The sequence below is a fragment of the Bradysia coprophila genome, unplaced genomic scaffold (assembly GCF_014529535.1).
Source record: "Bradysia coprophila strain Holo2 unplaced genomic scaffold, BU_Bcop_v1 contig_94, whole genome shotgun sequence".
Lineage (NCBI taxonomy): Eukaryota > Metazoa > Arthropoda > Insecta > Diptera > Sciaridae > Bradysia > Bradysia coprophila.
The window spans coordinates 5,448,685-5,474,089 of NW_023504022.1; the positions used below are offsets into that span (position 1 = coordinate 5,448,685).

The window sequence follows — 25,405 nt, forward strand, 5'->3', positions numbered from 1 at the left end:
TAGCAAAATTATATAAGACGTCGCCACCAATCTCAAGGCTTAGTCGAGTGTAACATCTTGCTGCTGTAAGATGCTTCGGTTTTTATTCGTCATAGTAACACTTCTGGTTACTAAAACTCTCGCACAGGCCTTTCCTACATACCGGTTGCCAAACAACACCATACCAGAAACTTACGACCTCAGCATAAGAACATGGATCAATGAGAATAATAGCACCTTCACCGGATCCGTTCGAATCGGAATTCTAGCCACAGAATCAACTGACTTCATCAGATTGCATCACAGTGTTCAACAACTTCAAAGTGTTTCGGTTCTGTCCACCAATGAGCAACCCATTGCAATCGGTGAAGTATCGTACAATCCAGAGTACCATTTCTTGACCATTCCTATTGCTGGCAGCAATTTAACGCAAGGAACGAGATATTTCATCGACATTGACTACGTTGGATTCATGAATTCGTTTAGTGGATTTTATCGCTCGTCATATGTCGTGAACGATACGTGGATATTTTTCGCTTCTACCCAATTCGAACCAACGTATGCTCGTTCCGCTTTTCCCTGCTATGACGAGCTTCAGATAAAATCCAATTTTACTATTCGTATGACCCACACGTCCGATTATTCAGCCATATCTAACATGCCTGTTGTGTCCGTCACACAAAAGTAAGTTTAAAACTTTCAATGTAAACTCGAAGGATCACTTTGCAATGGAAATTTATCTCACAAAATAGTGGTGATGGTTCTGCCACTACGCTCTTCGAGACAACTCCACCTATGTCGACTTACCTTGTCGCGTTCCATGTATCAGCATTCCCTCACATTACGACTACACCGCCTAGACGGACACCACAACGTTTTTTCTCAAGATCAGACGCAATTGGCAACGCAGTGGAAGCCTTAGATGCGGGTGAACAATTGCTAGAAGCTATTGAGGATTACGTGGATATCGATTTCGCGTTGCCAAAAATGGATCAAATCGCAGTGCCGGGGTATAATAATGATAGTCGGGTTTGAGTCTCGATTGAAATTCGCTCACAGACTTTCCGTTGTAGTTTCCCGTCTGGTGCAATGGAGAATTGGGGAATGGCTACATATGCGTAAATATAACTGTGGATGTAGCTGTTAAAGTCGCTTCAGTTTCCTAATTTCTAATAACTTTTCCGTAGCGAATTCTATGCTCTTTACAATGCTTCTTCTGACTTCCATACGAGACGTATGTACGCAGTCCTAACGATTTCACACGAACTGGCTCATCAATGGTTCGGAAACCTAGTTACGCCCAGCTGGTGGACGTTTTTATGGTGATTAATCGATCTAATTTTCGCATTTCGAATTCGAGTAATGAATTTTCAAACCGAACGATTCCAGGATGAAGGAAGGTTTCGCCACTTTCTTTGAATATTTGGGCGTTGACTTGGTGAGTTGTTACAATTTCAATTCGACAGAAAATCGGGACACAATCGACTAAATGGTTTCAATTAGATTCATCCCGAATGGCAAATGAGGGACTATTTTGTCGTTGATAACAATCAATTTGTATTCCGCATCGACTCTAACGAATTCACCCAACCCATGACCCATTACGTGGAGCATCCGATCGAGATCGATTTCCACTTCAACAGCATTGCTTACAACAAAGGTTTGCTTACCGATAACATTCCATTCGTGTGCGATATTACTGCGACGACAATAATCCTTTAATTTCGGCGTGTAGCTGCAGCTGTAATTAGAATGTTCTGGCATGTGTTCGGTGAAGAAACGTTTATGGACGGAGTAATTTCGTACTTGAGGAGCAAGTATGACCTTGTCGATTAACGCACTAATGTTACTGGCTCTCAAAAACTTTGTTTCTCGATCCTAGTGCTTTCTCTGATGCAGATGAAGATGATTTGTTCGATGCAATTGCAATCGCAGTTTGGTTGGATGACGAAGTGATTCTTCCTGATGGAGCAAATGTTTCAACAATTATGGCCTCATGGACCCGGCAACCTGGATTCCCCATTATTACAGTCGAACGGAATTATGACGATCGAACGAATCAAGTAACATTGTCGCAACAAAGGTACTACAGTTATCCACCACAAAATCCGGCCAACCAGACATGGTGGGTGCCATTCAATGTCATAACTCCAGACAATCCAGACTTTGAAAATACGCGTGTCGAAAGATGGATACCCAATACACCATCGGTGGAAATAACTGTCGATAATCTCGATGCCGATGATTACTTATTGATCAACAAACAAGCTGCTGGCTACTACCGAATCCGATACGACGACCGAAATTATCGACTAATCTCCGATGCAATCCTACGGAACAGTTCTCAATTCCATTCGACGAACATTGCACAATTGATTGGCGATGCTAATGAATTTTATGAAACCGATCAGATGTCTTTGTCAGCGGTATTGGATTTGTTGCGGGTACTAGAGTTCCGGTCCGACTTCGTTAGCTGGAGTCCAGCTCTGAACTTAATCTACTTCATCAACAGAAATAATCGAGGCAATCGCAATTATGATGTGTGGGCCGATTTTATCCGTTCGCTCAGCGAGGAACTATACGATGCGGTCGGCCTTGACGACATTCCAGATGAACCAATTTTGAACAAATCTGCCCGCGAGAATATTGTTCATCTCGCATGCGAAATGGGATCCGTACACTGTCGAAGTGATGCAGCCAGACTGTTACGCCGACACATCGAACTGAATGAAGATTTCCATCACAACATAAGGCAAGTTCTTCGATGCGCATCGATGAGAAGCGCCTCTCGCACTGAGTTCAACACCATGTGGAATCTCTTGCAAACGCTGCCGGAAGACGATTTTATTTCACGTTACGAAATCATTGACATGTTGGGATGTACAACGTCCAGACCATTGTTGAACGAATTCGTTAGATCTGCGTACAATTTGTCAATTTACAGCGAATTCGAACAGTACACCGTCATCAATGCCGTACTGCAAAATGGTGGAAATTTGGGTATTGGTCTGACACTCGAATTCTTCATCGACAACTACGAAGAAACTATCGAGATCTTCGGTTCATGGTTTGTGCAAAATCTAGCGTATTATATTAGCAATGCCGAGCACATCGAACGCGTAAGTTCTCAACATTAACGTCGTTGGAATGAGACGATTTTCACTTTTGTTTTACTTTTAGTTTAACGTTTTCCAAGACATTTTAATCGATGCCGGCCTGATAGAGCCGGATGAAGTCGAGTTTAATAGGGAAGTAATTGAAAGGTCCGTTAGCTGGTTAAACGAACAAGGCGAGGAGATCAATACTTGGCTCGCAGAAAATTTTGCTTAAATTTCGATGTTTTACCTTGAACAAATTGTTTAAATAAAAAAAAGTAACAAAAGAATGAGCCCTTTCTTCGAAGACATTTTCATTTTCCATATTTCCCAGCATAAGATCCGTTTTATCTACGCAACTCAATCAGAGAAAATCTAATTTTGGTTTTGTTACATATCTATTCACATTTATACCTTCATATCTGTACTAGTAGCGACCTATTATGTACATTATCCACGTTTCCAATCGGCTGATGTGCGTATACATACTTCAGCTCTATAAAAATGGAACAATCAGATTTCGTTCGATTTTGTTGTCTAATCTTTGTTATTTTCAACGCGAACATTGTTAGCACTGTAGTCGTTGATACAAGACAAGTGTATTCATGAGATAAGATTGGTCATTGTCCGACTGATGTACAAAATGTTGCATTTCCCCTTTGGAACGGTTAATAGTGGAATGGAATACGTGACACAGTTTTGAGAAACATTTTACCGAAATTTACTGATCTTTCTTAACATTATGAGTGTACTAGTCGTACATTAAGGACATCGCTTTGTCGGAATGTTTAAGATCTCTAGCCTATATAATAGACGTCCTCACGTCGAAAAAAATCCGCTTCAGAACTTCCGGAGGAATGTCGATTGACAAAACATTGATTCTGAGTCGCGATGTATGCTTTTCTATGCGTTACCGTTACCGTTACCACTGCGTTTTCAGAAACATCTGATTATCAGAAAGAGAGGCGAAATAGACATTCCTCCGGAAGCTGTTTTAGCTGCTATACAAAATCTGTATGTAAATTTTATATTCATGCAATAGAGCAACGCACTTCAAGCATGAGTGGTACTATCAAACAAAATAGTAATCTGACAGCTGTCATTAGAAGCTGAAGTTGAAGTGCGTTGATGATAGACACGATTTTAGCCTACGGCAAGCATATGACAAGTATTATTACCGGGTCTACTACTTCATTAGATTAAGACGTTAACTTGGAACGAGTCAAATCCTGACATTTTTCTAAATGCTAAATGACATTTCTTCCAAGTGAGGAACAAAAAATCGACTGAAAACAACGAAGATTTTACCAAAAAAAATCTGCGTTGCATGTGGCACCGCACTTAAATTTTCTTGTAGGTCTGTTCCTAAACATGTGCCACTTTGCGAAAATTAGGTAAAATTTTCGTTGTTTTTAGTCAAATTTTTTTGGTAAAAATTATTTGGCAGATGATGAGGAAAACTAAACTAAGCCAGCTTGTTTGAACTAATTGGGCGTAAATTTAATTTAACAAAAATTGAAAATTTGTCGAAATTGAAAATTTGACGAAAATTGAAAATTTGACGAAAATTGAAAATTTGACGAAAATTGAAAATTTGACGAAAATTGAAAATTTGACGAAAATTGAAAACTTGACGAAAATTGAAAATTTGACGAAAATTGAAAATTTGACGAAAATCGAAAATTTGACGAAAATCAAAAATTTGACGGAAATCAAAAATTTAACGAAATTCGATTCGGTTCCCGAGCACTTTGGGAGGCGTGTGATAGCAAGCTCATTATCTTTGTATTTCAAGTGAGAAAAAAATAATTTGGTTACGATTTTGGACATTTTGGCGAAAGTAGAATTCGTTCTTTTTTTGGAAGTAAGACTGCGTCAAGTCCTCCACTATCGCTCCGGACATAATAATTATTATTAGTTCATTCTGAGGTATTACTTTGTCAAGGAAATTTGTTACATTTTGTTACTTATCAAACGTAATCGAATCATAGGTGAGCCTTTCTAACACATGTCTGAGGATGGCAAACATTGTTTCACTAGTTATCGAATCTTTTACCTCATTTATTTCAACATACATTTTGGTAGGATGGTCTTATGAACAAATTCAGTTCAGCACTCACACTCGCTTAGTTCGGCACTATGCCAGACGAAGTGTATGAGTGGTGGAAAACGTTGAAACCGAAATTTAGTATATATGGAGATAGTAGAGCGTTTACATACGTGAAAATGATAAACATAAAAACAATGCACTTGTGCGAGATACTATTTCGGTTATCTTGCAATTCCCCGTCTATATCGGTAGACGATAATTTAACGATAATAATGTTTGATGTGACGGACACCATAGGTCTAGGTCATTCACAGTGTTATAAATGCAAGAGAATTACACCTTGACATTGCTCTTGCGTTTTTTTCTCAAAGTTTTTATGAATGATTGGTTATGGAACTGTGATTCAGAAACTATCCATTGTTAGCGTTGTTAACTGTTGTCATCGACTCTGTGTGTCATAGAGGTTCCGAAAATTTTCTAGCAAATTAGAAATTCGGTTTGTGTTTTGAAGTGTCCTCGCCCCTCGTATCGCACATTTCTTCATTTCGTATGATAAAAATGCTAATCTTGTTTTCATTTTGCTTCACGTTATATAAACAGTCTCTATGCCATTCGAATCGGCAATAGTTCAGTTCAACGCTTTATCGGAACAAGATGTTACAAGTCCTACTAGCACTGGTTGTAACAGTGTTTGTTACACCAACATTTGGTCAAAATTTTACCACATATCGACTGCCAAATAATACACGGCCAGAAACCTACGATCTCAGTATAAGAACGTGGATCCACGAAGGCAATCCCACATTTTTCGGTTCCGTACGAATCGGAATAGTGGCTGTTGATTCCACGGATTACATTCGGATACATCATAATGTTGCACAAGTTGATAGCGTCAGAGTAGTAACTGCAGCCGGTGAGGTTCCAGTACCAATTGGAGCTTACTCGTACAATAGAACTTATACATTCTTGACCATACCAATGACCGGAGTTAATTTGACGGAGGGAATGAGATATTTCATCGATATCGATTATGTGGGAACGATGAACGATTACAGTGGATTCTATCGCAGTTCGTACAATGTAAATAATGCAAGAGTTTGGTTTGCCTCTACCCAATTCGAAGCAACTTTTGCTCGCAGCGCATTTCCATGCTATGACGAACCATCGCTAAAATCCAATTTTACCATTCGCATCACTCACGACTCCTCTTACTCTGCCATTTCAAATATGCCAGCACTTTCGGAAACCATGAAGTGAGTCACATATATCTGGCGCTAGGACGTCTTACACTCAAACAAACGAAAATGAATTATTCTAACCAATGGAATAGCCCCGATGGATCTGTTACCACACATTTCGAAACCACTCCACTTATGTCAACTTATCTCGTTGCATTTCACGTATCCGATTTCCTGAATGTAACGAGCACACCACCTCGATCAGTACCACAGCGCATATTTTCACGGTCGACAGCAATCAATGCAACGGCATTACCGTTAGAAGCTGGCGAGCTGTTGATTGATGCATTAACCGATTATATTGGTATTGAGTACTCGCTGCCGAAAATGGATCATGTGGCCGTTCCGAGGTAGGCCATACACGCATTGTCATAAACGGAATTTTGTTTACTAATCCAAACTGTCGTTGATAGCTTTCCAGTAGATGGTGCCAAGGGGAATTGGGGCCTGATTGCATCCTAGTAAATTCTTCTCTTTGTTCGCCTTTCATGCGACTTTGAAATGCCTTCTTTGTAGTGAATTTTCTACACTTTTTGATGAAGCAGCCGACTACTATACGAGATCTACAGGGTCACTGAGGACACTTTCACACAGTATTTCCCATTCTTGGTTTGGGAACTTGGTGACTCCGCGGTAACATGATTTTTCTCTTTTCTCTCGAAGATGTAATTGAGTGCATCGTTTTCTAAGGTGGTACACTTATCTATGGATGAAGGAGGGGTTCGCTACTTTTTTTGAATATTTGGGCGTTGATTTGGTGAGTTTCGGGCTGGGGAAAATTCTCCGAGTATATTATCGTCGGGGACGATAATATCGTTTTTGAAACGATAATATCGTCGCTGTGACGATATTATCGTTTTCTGTAACAATATTATCATCCGTGCAACAATATTATCGCACATGAAACGATATTATCGTCCGAGCGACAATAATATCGTATTAGACGACAATAATATCGTTTTCCGCACGATAATATCGTTTTCTGCAACAATATTATCGCCCATGAAACGATATTATCGCAGATTGAAACGATATTATTGTTTTTGCGACGATAATATCGTTTCATGCAACAATATTATCGTTGCTGCAGTGATAATATCACCCGTGAAACGATATTATCGCCGATTGAAACGATATTATTGTTTTTGATACGATATTATCGTATCAGACGACAATAATATCGTTTTCCGGACGATAATATCGTTTTCTGAAACAATAATATCGTCCTAGCAACGATATTATCGTCCATGAAACGATATTATCGCCGCTGCAACGATAATACACTCGGAGATTTTTCCCGTCACCGTGAGTTTCGTTTGAATGGTTTGATGGGGAACGTGTCAGGCGTGGGAATGTCCGTCCTCACCTCACCAGATGTTATTCTGCACAAATCTAGGTACATCCAGACTGGCAAATGATGGACTATTTTGTGGTTGAGGTGGCCCAATTAATGTTCTTTGCTGACGCAACTACAAATACTCGGCCTATGACGTACTACGTTGAACGTCCGTATGATATCGACGAACATTTTAATAGAGTAGCGTACAGCAAAGGTCTCTCATTTCTCGGAGCATTTTAATTTATGGGATAATTTCAGTCGAAATTTTAACTGTAGGTGCAGCAGTATTGAGAATGTTTTGGTTTATGTTTGGAGAGGAGACTTTCATGAGAGCGGTGCGTTCGTACCTGGAAGACAAGTATTATGCGGCCGGATATTCATTCCGAATTGATTTCTTTCATTGTCGAATTTTCAGTGCGTACTCCAACGCAGCCGAAGAAGAACTCTTTGACGCACTAGACGATGCAGTTAGATCCGAAACAGAAAGTATTATTCCTGACACTGTTGACGTTCGGACAATAATGATATCATGGACTAGACAAGCAGGAATTCCAGTCGTAACGGTCGATCGGAATTACGACGACAAAGCCAGTCAAGTAACACTGCGGCAAGCAAGGTATTATGGAACTCAACCAGCGAATCCTGCAAACACAACCTGGTGGATACCATACAATTTAGCCACTCCCAATAATCCTGGCTTCGAAAATACACGAGTCGAAGGATGGATTTCGCAGAACAGCAGTTCATGGGAAATAACTGTAGATTCTTTGAGTGCTGATGACTATTTATTAGTCAGCAAGCGAGCTGCTGGCTATTACCGAATTATGTACGACGAAAGGAATTACAAACTCATCTCCGACGCAATTCTACGAAACGCTTCTGAATTCCACACAACAAACGTAGCTCAACTGATGGACGACGCTTTCGAATTTTATCGGAGCAATCGTTTGGCCCTTACATCCGTATTGGACTTGTTGCGTGTGTTGGAATTCGATTCGAATTTTGTCAGTTGGAGTCCAGCTCTCTACACAATTTACTTCGTAAATCTGAATTTCAAAGGACATCAAAACTACCCGATATGGACAGACTTCGTCCGTAGTCTAACCGAAACGATTTATGATTCCGTTGGGGTGGTAGATATTCCGGGCGAACCGATTTTACGAAAATACGCCAGGACAGCCATCGTTGAGCTGGCATGTCGTATGGGATCAGTACATTGCCGAAGCGATGCAAACAGACAGCTCCGTCGTCTAATAGAATCCGGTGACGATTTTCACCAGAATGTCCGACCGGTGTTAAAATGTGCATCACTTCGAAGTGCCACTCGAGCCGACTATTTCTTTGTGTGGAATGGCTTGCGATTATTGGATTTGGGAGAATATGCGCCAAGATTAGAAATTATTGGCTGGTTGGGATGTACAATGTCGCGACATTTATTAACCGAGTACATCCGATCGTCAATCGATTCGACAAATTCACATAATTTCGAGTACAGCAGATACGAACAGTATGCCGTCATCGATTCAATTTTGGATAATGCCGGAAATTTGGGTATTGATGTTTCGCTTACGTTTCTGATTGAAAATGCGGCTGAAACGAGTCGAAGGTTCGGATCATATTTCGTTCAAAAATTTTCGCGCTTGATCAGTAACGCTGAACACATAGAACGTGTACGTTTTCCAACTGGGTCCCTATTTTCAATCATGGAAGATGATCACTGGAAGATGACGTAATTGTGACAGTTGGGATCAAAAGTCGGTCTATGTCATCTGTCAAAGTGACGTTCTAAACGTCAAACCAAAATTTTTCTGCCAAATAGTTAAGAAGTCGCCTATTTTTCTTCAATTCTATCAGTGGGACAGACTTATAGAAAAATAAACGATTTTGTAATTATTTGGCTATAAATTTTTGGTTTGACGTTTAAAACGTCACTTTGACAGATGTAATAGACCGACTTTTAATACCAACTGACACAATTATTTGTATAAAAGTGACGTCATTCTCCAGGTAGTTTTTTATCCCATAATTCCAAATTGGGATCCTGAACGCGTTGCATCTCTGTTATATTGTTTGATCGGATCATTAATTTTCTACATTTCCAGTATGTCCTTTATCAAAATACTCTCCGTGATGCTGGTTACATCACCCAAGATGAAATTGACTACAATATGAATCTGGTTGCGAATTCCGTACGGTGGCTGGAGACCGATGGAGTACTAGTTAATAATTGGCTGATGGAAAATTTTGTTTGAATTTATCGCTTGAGAATTTTCAATTTCCACTAAACCTTTACAGCAATGTAGCTGTAACAATAAAATGATAGATTGTTTGATGTCCCTATTCCCAGATAACAATAAAATTAGTTCCGCTTGTTGGTAAAAAAATTGTTTTTTTACAACACAGGCGAGAAAATAGTTATTTTCTCACCTCAGCTGAAGCTTCGGTAGCCACCTTTGGGAAAAACGTTGTGTTGAACTCGGGAAAAAAAGTTGAAAATTTCCTTTTATTGGGTGACTTGTTGCCAGAGAGTAGCGACAACACACTCGAAATGAAATTTCCAACCCTTTTTTTCCCTCTGTGAACTAATCATGTCCGGAGCGTTAGCGGAGGACTTGACGCAGTCTAACTTCCAAAAAAAGAACGAAGAAAATTTTTTGAGACGCGGCAACTAGGCGAGAATTTAAGTTTCTTTCCTTTGGCCTGTATCACCACAAATCCTATTCTATCTTATTCGCGCTTCAAATACGAGCAAAACGAGCTATCACTTGACTATGTAGCTTTAAAATTACCGGAGATACATCGTTTTGAAATTGGTCACTTTTCATACAAAATACACCAAATTGACTTTTCCCAAACAATCAAAATCTTTCAACTTACTCTGTATGTTTCTATCTATCTATCGACGGTCGATCTCGGAAACTAGTCAGCCAATCTCCATGAAATTTTGCAGGAACCTCAGGGTGGGCATAAAAATGAAAATGTGATACGCCATTACCTCAGGAAAAACCAGAATTTTGTTTTATTGGCCTCGAAGTGGTTTCTGAGTGTGGTTTTCGAGGGTCGGGAACGCGTTTTCGGCTGTAGCTTAGCTGTATTGAAACCTACAGAGGCGTGCGACCCATCAAACGAAAGGTATTCGTAACACGATTCGAACAAAAAGTTAAAAAATCAGGGCAGATTCGTTTGAGCTAGAGTGATTAGAGTGACCAAATTTTGAGCTACTCGAGCGTAGGATGAAAGGATAAATATTTTTTTGGGTTATGAAAGATAGAGAGTTACTTTCTTCGGCAAAGTCTCAGAGTTTTACGAGTAGAAAAGAAGGGCATTTGCGAAAAATGTCGAAAGTTGGAAATGGGTGGGTCAATTGGGGTTTTGGAGATATTTCTTGAATGGTGGCAGATAGAGAATTACTTTCTTCGTCAAATTTTCGAATTTCGTCAAATTTTCAAATTTCGTCAAATTTTCGATTTTCGTTAAATTTTCGAATTTCGTCAAATTTTCGATTTTCGTCAAATTTTCGATTTTCGTCGAATTTTCGAATTTCGTCAAATTTTCGTTAAATTTTCGATTTTCGTCAAATTTTCGAATTTCGTCGAATTTTCGAATTTCGTCGAATTTTCGAATTTCGTCAAATTTTCGATTTTCGTCAAATTTTCGATTTTCGTTAAATTTCGTCAAATTTCAGAATTTCGTCAAATTTTCTATTTTCGTTAAATTTTCGAATTTCGTCGAAATTTCGAATTTCGTCAAAATTTCGAATTTCGTCAAATTTTCGATTTTCGCCAAATTTTCAAATTTTGCCAAATTTCCGAATTTCTGTTATAAACTGTTATAAAAAGCATTGTTCTAAAACTTCTAAAACGGCTGATATCCCAACTTCTTCAGCTTCGTTACGCAAAAATTAAATTTTACACCCAATTTTAGTTCAAACAAGCTGGCTTAGTTTTTCTCATCATCTGCCAAATAATTTTTACCAAAAAAAAAAATTTGACTGGAAACAACCAAAATTTTACCAAAAAAATCTGCGTCGCAAAGTGGCAAATGTTCAGGAACAGACCAGCAAGAAAATTTATCTGCCACGTGCGACGCAGATTTTTTTGGTAAAATTTTGGTTGTTTCCAGTCAAATTTTTTTTTGGTAAAAATTATTTGGCAGATGATGAGAAAAACTAAGCCAGCTTGTTTGAACTAAAATTGGGTGTAAAATTTAATTTTTGCGTAACGAAGCTGAAAGCGTCAACTCTAGCGATATCATTCGTTTTAGAAATTGTACTTGAAAGACTGCGTCACACTTTTCTCGAAGAGATTTTTGTTGGGATAACTATTAGGCGAACCAAAAGCTTCACATTCTCTCACCAGACAGAGAGCCAATATAAAAACTCCGTTGCCCTACGTCGTCTTTGCCACACCTTTTTGTCCCTAGCGACATAATATACTGTTTGTTACAGTTTGGAGGAGAACACCTAATATTGGTTATTTTCAAAGCCACTCTGGCACAATTCGACTTCAAGGGTGCCAGGGCTCAAGACTAATATTTTTATCAAACATTTTGGCTTTCACAGTTTACCGATAAAATTCAAATGAGCTATAGAGTCCGATAACGGATTGTTATGATTCTGTAAACGGTAAAAACGTTCCGATATTCACCTACGGTTACGTTCATGAGTGCATTGTAATCAAATCACGTATCGCCCTCATTTTTCCGATAGAACATTATCTTGTCCTCTTCAACGTTATATAAGGAGCTGCTACTCCGACTCTGATAAGTTAGTTTAGTGAAATCATCCGGATAAGATGCTGGCCTTTCTATTCGCGCTAGTGCCACTAGTAATTGTTAACTCTGTAATCGGTCAAGAATTTGATTCTTATCGGCTACCGAATAACACCCGGCCAGAATCGTATAATCTGAGCATTCAGACCTGGATCGACGATGCTAATTTGACATTCGTCGGATCCGTGCGCATTGGAATTGTAGCTGTTGAATCGACCAATTTTATTCGGCTACATCATGATGTCCAACAAATCCAAAGTGTTCAAGTGTTATCAGCAGACGAGACTCCGATCACTATCGGCGACCATTCGTACAATACGCAATTTGACTTTCTGACCATACCGGTAATTGGAAGTAATTTGACGCAAGGAACGAGATATTTCGTGGACATAGAGTACGTTGGATTCATGAATTCGTTCAGTGGATTTTATCGCTCCTTTTATGACATTGGTGCAACACGTATTTGGTTTGCATCCACCCAATTTGAAGCTACGTATGCGCGTAGTGCATTTCCATGCTATGACGAACCTCAGTTGAAATCCAACTTTACTATTCGCATCACGCACGCATCTTCTTATTCAGCCCTGTCGAACATGCCAGTTAGAATTGTAACTCCGAAGTAGGTCGTTGACTTTATCAATTTGAGTCACATCTTCACCAACTACTTTAACTATCCATTCAGTTCTGATGGGTCTGCAACGACGGAATTCGAAACAACACCGCCTATGTCAACTTATCTTATCGCCTTTCACGTTTCTGATTTTCCGAGTGTAACAAGCCCCACACCCGGATCGATACCACAGAGAATATTTTCAAGGTCAACTGCAATCAATGCAACAAGTTTAACTTTGGAAACTGGCAGCTCGGTTTTGGATGCGTTGATCGACTATATTGGAGTCGATTACTCGCTACCAAAATTAGATCATGTCTCCGTACCTGGGTAACGTTGCTACACTATAGTGCTTATGAAGTTGTCGAGAATCAATTTTACCGGCTCTCCGTTCACAGTTTTCCTTCTGGAGCAATGGAAAATTTTGGACTAATTACTTATGCGTAACGTCTACCTAATGAAACATAACACACAATGCCATGACCATCCCCGAAATTTGATTTTGTTTCAGTGAATTTTTCTCCCTCTTCGATGAAAGCACTGATTTCTTTACCAGGCACTTCGAAACAGTTCAAATAATTTCGCATGAAGTTGCACATCAGTGGTTCGGAAACCTAGTAACGCCGAGCTGGTGGACGTACTTATGGTACGGATAAAATAATCTAATCTTCGCATTTCGAAATTCTAGCCATAAGTTTTCAAATCGGTTGATTCCAGGATGAAGGAAGGATTCGCCACCTTCTTTGAATTTTTGGGCGTTGACTTGGTGAGTTGTTACACTTTCAATGCGACAGAAAATCGGCACGTAATCGACAAAATGATGGTTTCAATTAGATTCATCCCGAATGGCAAATGATGGACTATTTTGTCGTTGATGTGAATCAATACGTCTTCCTAACGGATTCAGACGAATTAGCCCAACCGATGACCTATTACATTGAACATCCAGTTGATATTGATTTTCATTTCAACAGCATCGCGTACAGTAAAGGTTTGCGTAGTCACTTAATATACATATAGAAATGAGGCCAAAATTTTTCCATTTTATATGAACAGCCGCGGCAGTACTAAGAATGTTTTGGTTAACATTCGGAGAAAATACGTTCATGAGGGCTTTGACTTGGTACCTGGAGGACAAGTACAGAAATAATCTGCATAAGCCTCTCGTTCACCATTTCTCACAAAGTTTTGTTTTAGTGCATATTCGGATGCTGGTGAACAAGAACTCTTTAATGCATTGCAAGAGTCGGTTCAGTTAGAAACTGAGTCGATTATACCACCTACTGTCGATGTTCCGACAATTATGGCAACATGGACTAGACAGCCAGGGTTCCCACTTATAACAGTAGTGCGAAACTATGACGACAGAACCGATCAAGTCACACTAAGGCAACAGAGATATTATTCCTTCCCACCAACCGAGACAGAAAATACGACTTGGTGGGTGCCATACAATTTGGTTACTCCCAACAATCCGGGCTTTGAAAATGTTCGCGCAGATGGTTGGATACCTCAAAACAGCACTTCGTGGGAAATAACTGTAGATTCTCTGGGTGCTGATGACTACTTGTTAATCAATAAGCGTGCTGCTGGCTACTACCGAATTATGTACGACGACAGGAATTTCAGGCTCATTTCCGATGCCATTCTTCGAAATGGATCTCTATTCCACACAACCAACATTGCCCAGTTGATGGACGACACATTGGAATTCTATCGAACTGGTAGGATATCGCTGATCCCGGTTCTAGACGTACTGCGTGTTTTAGAAATCCAGTCGGATTTTGTCAGCTGGAACCGAGCCTTTTCGACTCTTTTCTTCATTAGTCAAAACTTCAGGGGTCACCGGAACTATGATATGTGGGCTGATTTTGTGCGCAGTCTAACAGAAGAATTGTATGATTCCATAGGAGTAGAAGACACCCCAGGCGAACCGATTTTACGGAAGTTTGCTCGGGAATCGATCGTTCATTTAGCATGTCAAATGGGTTCAGTGCACTGTCGAAGCGATGCCAATCGACAACTACGTCGCCACTTAGAAACTGGTGAAGAGTTCCATCAAAACATTCGACACACGTTAATGTGTGCATCGTTGCGAAGTGCAACAAGAACCGACTTCCATTCAATGTGGAATCGGCTTATGTCGTTGCCATTGGAGTATTTCAGTGAAAGAACTGAAATAATCGAATGGTTGGCTTGTTCGCAGTCTCGCGTCTTGTTGAATGAATTTGTTAGATCGTCGATCAACTCGACCAATTCTAACAATGTCGAGTACACCTATTTCGAGCAGTACAGCGTTTTCAATGCAATCGTTCGAAATGCTGGTAATATTGGCCTTGGCGTTGCACTGGAATTTTTAAACGAAAATGCTGTTGAAGCGTTCCACACGTATGGTCAGTGGTTCGTTCAGAGTCTTGCATTCGTCGTAAGTAACGCTGAACACGCTGAACTGGTAAGACAATTAAAATCCTGCTGCCTCGGCGATCCATTTTTCAATTTTTGTTTCCAGTTCCTTACATTCCAACACATCTTACTCGATGCGGGTTTGATGGTTCAAGGAGAAATCAATTTCAATATGGAACAAGTTGCCGAGTCTGCGAAATGGCTAGAGACAGAGGGTGAAGTTGTCAATGATTGGCTTTTGGAAAACTTTGCTTAAAGGATTTGTGAATGTCGTTTCGTTTAAGAAATAAAACTTTTATTAACCTGTCACATACGGCTATTCATCTGTTATCGATAACGACGACAAAAATAATGACGAGCTCTGAGTAACATGGTCCAATATATAGTAAAATGCATGTTAAAAAAATTGAAGTACAAGATTTGAAATCAACCGTTTAAAAATACTTTGATCGATGGAAGTAGTAGACCCGAAAATAATAATAATACTGGTCATATGCATGCCGTCTGTGACAGGTTAAAACAGAGCCATCTAGTACTGTTAACAACTGTCGTTTAGGTATGCTACTATATCGAACTCGAAATACACTTACCAAAAACAAGTTGCTCAATACCACACAAGTAAGTTTACGAGTATCACAATGAGCAGTAGCATCCAATGTTTTCTGGTCATACTTCACGTCAAAGAATTCACGTAAACGTATTCTTCATGTAATGGTTCATATTCGCAGGGGTCAAACTACTAAGTAATGGTTAACTTTCACACTGGGTCAGTCAATAAAATAATCAATTTGTTGAAAATACTCTAGATCAAATGAAGTCACAGATTCGGTATGCATATCAGTGAAACAAAACTATCAATCAATAAAATGACAATACTGTTGTGCACACGTAAAAAGTGCCAATTTCGTAACTAAGATGTTATTGTCAGTGTTCCCTGGATCTACATCATTTTGCAGATACGAAATGAGGCAAATCATAGAAACGGAGAATAACAGCTTAGATATGAAATTGACAGCTTTTACGTGTGCAAAACAGTAAACAGTATGTCTTGATTTACCATCAACTTTAATCGAAAGAATAGATCCAAAAAATCATCAAACATAGACAAAGATCTTTTTAGTGATAAAAGGCCTATTGCCATTTGTTCTAAAAATCCTGAGGATACACTAGCACTCCGAATATCGTACGATTGAAGTTCAACTCGCGAGCTGTAGTATTACCTTGATAGGTGCGTTGGTAATCGAAATTCCATTCCGTTGGCAGATAAAGATCGGCTGCAATGACATTGATTAAGAAAATGGCCACACAAATAGCAGTGACGATTCCCAAAGTGATTCTCTTCATTATATCTTCCCATGAATGTCGTTGCACATTTTTCAACACCAAAATTGATATCAAAAATCCGACTATGCCGCCTTCGATGTGACCTGGATTGCTAGTCTGCCAATGGATAAAGGTTTTTATTTCTGTTAAATTTGAATGATTTCGAAGTTCATTTGGTTACATTCAAGTATGCTTTGGCCACAATTTCCAGGTACAAGCTGAAGCTAACGTCGAAAGTGATGTAACATAATAGCCAGAAGAATCGACAAAATTTTCTGTCCATTTCGTTCCAGTTTAAGATAATCGTTGATAAATGTGAGAAAAGTAGACCATAAACTCCAGCAGATGCACCCACTGCATAGATATGAGGCCGCAGAACGGTAATAAACAACGAACCGCCGACAATAGATGCGAGATAAACGATTGCTGTACGCCTCCAATTGTGTACGATCTCGAGTAGAACGCCCAGTATTAGTTGCAAGGTAATTGTCATCCATAGATGAGGAGCTCTAAAGGTTATACCCGTCGAACAGAACAAAGGTTAAAGGGTGAATTTTTGTGAATTTTTTCTTGGAGTTCACGGCAGTACCGGACTGGCTCGAAAAAGCCCATCGGGGGCTCCATGCAACTCAATTTAAAAAGGCCCACAAATTAAAAATTCTCATACAAAAATCCAAAAGGCCCATCGGGAATTCCCCGAATTCACCATATGGCCAGTCCGGGCCTGAGTTCACGAATTTTGCTGAAAGTTTGTTTCGACAAATCGAGGAAAATTTGACGAAATTCGAGAAAATATTTTTTCTGTATACGTGGGAGTGGATTGGTGAGCTATGATATGAATCGGTCGGTAGGGAAAGTAAACGGTCGAGAAGGAAATTAACGGTTGGGAAGGAATCCACCAACACACTCTCATCATTACAGAAAAATATCTTTCAAAATACCCCAATACACACTCGATGTGGAAATATACTATTACTAAATAAGCCCTGGGAAATGCGTCATTACTACCCGGCCTAGTGAGTAAAATAACTTACGTAATTGTTTGAAACTTTGTATTCTGTCTTGTGTGCCAAACTTGACAAAATGAAAAGTTCCAAACAAGGACGTAATATACTGTTCGTCCGTTACCCAGTATGAACAAGCATGATAGTGAGAAATCGCCAAATTTCGTGTCGTCGATGTGGATCGATTCCGAAAATCATAGCCAGCAGTTTCTTATCCATGGTATACATAAGCGTTACCTATATTTTACAGAGGAATCACACAGAAAAAGGAAGGGAATTACAAAAAGGAACAAAGTCTCTATTTCAGTTGCCGTATTTTTACTTGCACTATAGAGATGCCAATTATGAACAGCGGAAAGTGTTTGATTTTCATCCGCTTGCGTTTGGGTAATTTAGCACCCTGACCTCCAACATCCTTGATAAGCAATTCTGTATGCGTTTCGATGTCTACGTTAGCTGTCGACTCACTCGCCATTAATTTTGAGTTTAAATCACTGATCGAAGCGCCTTAAATATATCAATCACAACACAAAACTTTTGGCAATAAAAATTTGGACAAGCAATTCGAAATCAAACAATGTGTCGAGGGAAATGCTCAGAGACAATTGAAGTCAAGTTACCATAGAGTACGAGCAATATACAGCGATAAATTTTAAGGTGTGAATAAAATGACGACACTGGGGACAACACCCTCATATCTATGCTTTCACTTGACCAGAGCATGGCATATTTTAAGACAGGTGAGGAATTTATTTGAGGTTTTTTACGTTTTATAAATAATATAAAATACTCTAATGAAGCGTTAATGAGGTTGTTCAATACCCTCTCTAGCAACCGCAACCTAACTTCATTTATTAAGGTGGTAGAAATGCAATGCAGCCTTTGCATTTTACATGTAAAATTAGAAATTAGTCAACAATGTATGATTCTACAAACTAAGGAATAAGGTGGTATTTTGACAGCGTCAAAACAAAGTTTGTTTGCTAGAGAGGGTATTGGATTGTTACATAAAAATGTGTCAATGAAAAATGTTTCGAGGTAGACGAGGTAGACGCAAAACATTTCCGTTTTGGCTAAATTTGTGGTATCATAGAAAGGATAAAAATGAGCAGCGATTTTTTGATTGTTTGTTTGCTTTTCGTACCTATTTCTCTTGAAATTATTTTCGCCTCGCCATATTCATAGCACTGCTCCTAGCATTTACACATAAAATATTCTGAGGCTGACACATTAAGATACAGTAGGCTCTACGTTTCTTTTGTAAAAATGGATAACCTGGATTTGTTATATGAGTTAAGACCGTAGCACTGCTCCTAGCACGAACACAAATTTTTCTAACATTAAAAAACCGACAAATTTTCAAACAGATATGTGTTTTTATTCACACCAAGCTAGCAGCACAGCTAGACCGGTGTTCGTTATATGAGTTAAGACATACAATAAAAACAATTGTAAGCGTTGGCGCTTATCACTAAAACTTTCAAATAAATTCAGTGCTAATAATGCTAGGAGCAGAGCTCCGGCAGTACATCTCATACATCTTTCAAATCATTGATGGGAATAATATAGGTCTTTTGAATCAGTACAAATTCACCATTATTGTCCAATAGTCTGATGTTACCGACGTCACGTATCAGTATTATTACCGGGTCTATTACTTTCATCGATCAAAGTGTTTTTAATCGGTTGATTTCAAATCTTGTACTTCAATTTTTTAACATGCATTTTACTACTATATAACTGACCATATTACCCAGAGCTTGTCATTATTTCTGTCGTCGTTATCGATAACAGATGAGATTAACCTTTCACAACCGACAGGTCAGTATCTGGATCTGGTGGATAATAGTTATTTACGTATGTGTCTTTGGGTGAATGATTTTAGGCAATTTCACGAGGTGTAGCCCAAACGAAGTGAATCAATCGCCCAAGACAGGAACGTATGTAATTTTTATCAGGGCGGCATGTGACTTACTTTTCTCACTAATTCCGACTATTTTTTAAAGAAGCGAAAGTGACTCACTTTTTCTTGATTTTTTTACTTTCTTCACTACAGTGAACGACATCTCAAACTTTTTTCAGAGAATGTCATTGTGAATTTGCAATGACACAATAAAATTCTCAGAAAAATTTGACAGTGAGACATTTGAGATGTCGTTCACTGTATTATCAACTATTTCGGACAAAAATGAAGAAAATCTGAATAGTTTCTTATTTCAATCTAATATTTATTACAATAAGACGTAAAAAAATGTGTACCTATGCAAATTTTCCGATTCCTGCTTTTTTAAGTCGTGGATGAAACCGGGTAGAGTAGTTTATTTCTCCCAATTTAAAACTGTAGAGAATTTTTTTGATCGAATACAAGCTGCGAGTAGCCGCAGGCAGCTGTATTCTGGAACTAGTAGAAAAAAGCCTACAGATGCTTCTGCACGCCATACGAAATACAAACGAACCCACAATCTTCACCTTACCGTGGTGATGCTCTTACCACTTGAGCTACCGGGAACACTTTTCATTTTCAATCTTTGTAGTTTCATATTGTCAATGGTGTAGTGATGTATTTCAACGGTCATCTGATACTCCAATAGTCGAACTTTTTATTCCCAATCTTTGTCTTATTTGACGTTTCGAAAATGAACCGCTCCTGCCTGGTTTATTTTACTCTGCCGTGGTAGTAAGCATTGGAGTAAGCAAAAATTCAAATTATTTTATGTTTTTGTATTTGCAAGGTCTAAAAATAGGATGAATGTGCTGGAAATGAGAAAATACGTGATTTTTCCACAAAAAATCAATTGTTAGTAATGCAAAACACATCTAAAATCAACGAACAGTAAAAATGAGTTCTTCAAATGAGCTATTTTCTACTGGTCCCATGAAAGCTTCGACTAAAAAAAAACATTTTTCCTACATATCACTATTTAAAAACCAATCAATCGAGGAATCATGTACCATTCGAACCAAGCCAAAGTAAACCATTTTAGAGAAATAGTAAATTCAAATTGTTGAATATAAACTTGGAAAAAAAGAAATAGTCACTCTTGTTTCTAGTAATCATTCAGCTCGTTTCCTTCGTATTTTCTGACAATAACGATCCGATGAGGAACAAGATTTAAGACTCAAAACTCTAGTTATAAGAAAAAATTGCAGTTTCCGGCATTAGATTAATCCTTCCTCTATTGCCTCAAACTGTTGAAAATTTGATCTCAGTTAACTGGTCATGTAACACTATTGCAAGAGGCGGAGGTCTGCATTTTTAAACGTATATACTACGACGATTTCCGCTAGCAACATTTTTTAATGGGGGAAACGGATTTGCTTCACAGTTTTTCACGCTCCATCATCTCCAGCAAGTTTTATTCGTACGCTATAGTTCAGGCATCAACTGATGGGTGATTTTTCAGATTTTGAAAATTTACCATGAGCGAACCGCCTAATTAGGAGGACAACCAAAACTGGATAAAGCACATGGGGGTACTCACTGTGGGAATCTTATTTTTAAGACACAAAAGAATCTTGAAATCTTAACAACATCTTAGAATCATTAGTTCTGGGAATCTTCAGGCACATAATCTTTAAATTTTTTCGAGATTCTTCGAGACGCTTTTAAGATGCTCTGAAGGTTCCAACCTAAAAAATGCTCTGTGTAAACCCTCAGTTACAAAAAAATTTAGCGTTTTTTTTGCGTCAACATAATCTACTTGATAATTTATCCGCTTACCTACCCCACATTAGGAGATGGAATGATACTTGGAATGATATGAAGATTCTCTTCTGAAGTTGAAGATTGATTCTATTCTCTTGTGGTGTTAAAGATTTGAATCTTCATCATCACAAAAGAATCTTCAACATCCTAAAGGAATCTTCAACGTCACAAAGAAATTTTCAAAGTCACAAAAGCATCTTCAACATCATAATCGAATCTTTATGTAAAAGATTCTTTCGTTGCAACGAAGATTCTCTCGTGATGATTCATGTGTGCTGAATGATAATATGTTGGGACAGAAATTTTCTTGTCCAAATTAAATTTGATCTTGAAAATCCTCCATAAAGATTTCCATCAATACTAAGATTTATTTTGGTCATTAAGATTCTGTTTTGGAGAAAAAATTTCTTCCGGTATGTTTAAGATTCTCAAGTGACAGCATAAATAGAGAATCTTCAATATAACAAAGGAATCTTCATCATCACAAAAGAATCTTCAACATCCTAAAGGAATCTTCAACGTCACAAAGGAATCTTCAACGTCACAAAGAAATTTTCAAAGTCACAAAAGCATCATCAACATCACAAGAATATCTTCAACATCATAATCGAATCTTTATGTAAAAGATTCTTTCGTTGCAACGAAGATTCTCTCGTGATGATTCATGTGTGCTGAATGATAATATGTTGGGACAGAAATTTTCCTGTCCAAATTAAATTCCTCGATAAAGATTTCCATCAATACTAAGATTTATTTTGGTCATTAAGATTCTGTTTTGGGGAAAAAATTTCTTCCGATATGTTTAAGATTCTCAAGTGAGAGCATAAATAGAGAATCTTCAATATAACAAACAATAAAAATCTGATTGTGACCATAAATCTTGAAGAAAATTTCTGCTTAACAAAACTCCCTGTTGCAGTGATAATTGAGATTTTATTTGACAAGGATTTTGATGACCGGTGTCACAAACTTCTGTCTTATGCAGGGTCCTATGCCGTACCTATATAACTCTCACTAGGAAAAGAAAAACAAAACATTTAGTTCCATTAAATTACACATCAATTTTATTGAGTTTGATCACCAAACCTTGCGGTATGACCAAGCCTCTATTTTCTTTGATTGGTGGTCGAATTGTGCCAATATAATAATCAATTTCAATAAACTTGTGTTTGTCACTTGGAACATTAATCAAAGCACCGCTTTTATTAAAACTGTACAAGTCGCACATCACACCGACCGGCTTCGCAGGGTTTGATTCCAGTGAGGCAAATGATTTAGTAAACTCACGTTCTTTAAATGTTTTTCCTTTCAAGTATGCTAAACCCAATACTAGACCAAGAAGAACGGAATTTGATTCGCAGTCACTTGGATCTTCTTTCTCCACGCAATCGGGAAATATGCACCAGTCGCCAATGCTAATTTCTTGATTTTTATTGAAACTATCTTCACTCGGTAACATTGCGATTCCTGTTATAATAAAATTAGGGCGATCGTTATATTAACTCAGCCAGTTGGATTCGTTACTTTCGTTGCTTCAACGAAACTTACTTGATGGATGTCCAGCATATTCTTTCTCTTGAACCCTCTGCAGTCGATCACTACTTAACTTATACTTGTCCCTGTTTAGAACGTAACAAACAGCCGATTTACGGACAACTTTTGATTTTCCAGTCCCATCAACAACAATTGTAAATGGACCAATTTCGTCTACTGTGACATCATCTCCGGGATTTTCCAACGAATTTTCAGTGTTTTCATCGAATTGTTTCTGCAATATTGGAGTGTAGTCCTTCAACATAAGCTCACCTGTTATACCTTTAAGTAGATTTTTTTTATATTGCAAGGTCGGTCCCATCTACTATCACCAAATACTTAGAGAGATTGCGATTTTCACTTTCAACTTAAAATAAAACCTGAATTATTACACATGAAAATGAAGTTCATCCTTCTTGTCACATGATCTGCAACTCTATGTATAACCTACAAAAATGAATTTTTGAGAGATAACTGTCGAGCAAACGGATTCCTAAACTGAACCATGTTAAACTTTTGATCTTAAAAGAAGATGAAACGGGATGAAAACGGAGACTTTTTTGTAAACGGAGACTTTGCAATATTTAAATTTTCATATCCTAAGTTAAGTCAAAATTATAAATGAAAATCTCAATCTCTCTATTATATTACCAGAGAGAAAGTTTACGTCGTCCTGAATCTCACTATATTCGTCAGTGTTATCGTTGGAAAAATCTACTGCAGAATTTTGACTGTGGTCTTCATCGTCTTCGCCTTCAAGTTCAGAGTCACTTGAGTCATAGTATTGTTCAAAATTGATCTGCTGAAGGTCTTCTTCATACGCTGGCTGAACCTGGCAACGAAAATCGAGTTTTGAAGTATCAATGCCCACAGACTCTAAATCGACAATAACGTCGTTTCGAGCTTCTTCAATCTGACTGATGATCGTTTTCCGGCTCAGGACGTCAAATGGCTGACGTCCTCCGGCTATATTCTTCGAGATATCATCAACCTTTTTCTCGAACCGTGGGAACTTAATTCTTTCATTACAGGCATTGATTATTTCACTTTGCAATTGAATCTTTCGAATGCGGTTAATAATTTCCAGGATGGAGAAATTGACCACGGTGCAGAATGTAGATGTGAATGACCGAACTTGGCGAAAAATTGACTCACAGACCTGACTGTCGAACAAAGAAGCAAAAAAATAGTTGCTCTTTTCATTAGGAACAATTTTTCTTTCAAAGTCTCCATGCGAGCTCTTTTCACGCAAGTATTCATCTTCAACCAACGTTTGTTTGACCAGAGAATGTGCATTCAATTCTATGCAAGTGTAGTAGTTACTACTCATAAAATTGTTTTTCAAATTGTAATAGTTCTTTCGTTTCTTCTGAGCTGACATCTTTGATTTTTCCGAAGTAAGTATCCACGAACGCCAAGCGCGGCCAAAAAAGCATGCATACCAAATAGAACGAATCCTTTCTTCCGATGTTGACTCAGTCTTTTGAAATGCATTTAATATTTTCCTCATAGCTTTCAAGTATACAACAGTTCCTTCACTACCTGGGACATAGTCAAGCAAACATTGCATTGTTTTTTCAGCACAAATTTTTTCAGCGGAAGGGAAATTCTGACGGTCCTTCGGCTCAATATCGGAAAACGTTAAGAGATGTTTGTCCTTCGACACATTATCAATCAAGTATTTAAGATGACTGGAGGAAATTAATTTTTCGCCTATCGGAAATATTCGCGAATATTTCAGAATACGGTTGCGCGCTTTTGTAATAATATGAACGTAGTCTTGGGTAAAAGTGGTTTCTACGTATCCACCACAACTAAACCACTCGCAATTTAGATACGATCCATTTGGTTGTCCAATACGGCTCAAAATTTTCATGGCCATCAAAAGCCTGGGATCACCATCAGACGCAATGTTGTTTATTTTGATTCCTTTGTCGTTAAGTCTACTTGCTTGAAAATTCCACCGTCTATACACGTCGAGTGCAGTAAACTTGTTGTCAGTCGAATACATCATCAAACAAAACGGAGGTGCGTTTACTGGTTCAGTAGGTTGTGCCATTTGCACATATGCAGTCGAAGAGATGAAATTTGATGGATTCGTGTAGTGTTGATATATTTCCCGAACGTTTCTTGCTGGAAACGATGATACAATTGGCATTCCGTTTGAGTCGAGTGGCAACGCAAACCCCGCCAGTTGGTTTGTTTTTGGGTCATATGAAATTTTGGGAATGCATCGAGTTCCGTCTTCTGATATTGAAATTCGTAATGGCATGTTTCTGCTCTCCAAATACTGTAAGAGCTCATCTACTCGCATTTCTCCTTCAATAATCTTAGGCCCATTGTCAGTTATAAATC

The 25,405-nt window shown here is 38.4% G+C and overlaps 2 protein-coding genes and 1 long non-coding RNA gene across 3 annotated transcripts; 2 read left to right on the forward strand and 1 right to left on the reverse strand.

The window, feature by feature from the left end:
* Positions 1-21: 21 nt before the first annotated feature.
* Positions 22-9,968, forward strand: LOC119085505 (aminopeptidase N-like). Its single transcript, XM_037195919.1, has 18 exons — positions 22-663; positions 732-989; positions 1,053-1,097; positions 1,167-1,301; positions 1,369-1,417; positions 1,483-1,639; positions 1,715-1,796; positions 1,862-3,098; positions 3,160-3,306; positions 5,752-6,377; positions 6,455-6,712; positions 6,776-6,823; positions 6,879-6,995; positions 7,053-7,119; positions 7,759-7,915; positions 7,978-8,059; positions 8,117-9,371; positions 9,804-9,968. The coding sequence occupies exons 1-18, from the start codon at positions 71-73 to the stop codon at positions 9,951-9,953; spliced, it is 5,463 nt and encodes a 1,820-aa protein (XP_037051814.1). The 5' UTR covers positions 22-70; the 3' UTR covers positions 9,954-9,968.
* Positions 9,969-12,469: 2,501 nt separating this feature from the next.
* Positions 12,470-15,793, forward strand: LOC119085086 (aminopeptidase N-like). The gene is made up of 9 exons (XM_037195329.1): positions 12,470-13,090; positions 13,154-13,411; positions 13,480-13,524; positions 13,593-13,727; positions 13,799-13,847; positions 13,916-14,072; positions 14,138-14,219; positions 14,279-15,533; positions 15,591-15,793. Exons 1-9 carry the CDS (start codon positions 12,495-12,497, stop codon positions 15,738-15,740), a joined length of 2,727 nt encoding a protein of 908 aa, XP_037051224.1. The 5' UTR covers positions 12,470-12,494; the 3' UTR covers positions 15,741-15,793.
* Positions 15,794-17,233: 1,440 nt separating this feature from the next.
* LOC119085088 lies at positions 17,234-18,272 on the reverse strand. Its single transcript, XR_005089228.1, has 3 exons — positions 18,134-18,272; positions 17,936-18,048; positions 17,234-17,316 (listed from the first exon to the last, which is right to left on the reverse strand). It is a non-coding gene; the product is annotated as an uncharacterized LOC119085088 (long non-coding RNA).
* Between the last annotated feature and the right edge of the window lie 7,133 nt (positions 18,273-25,405).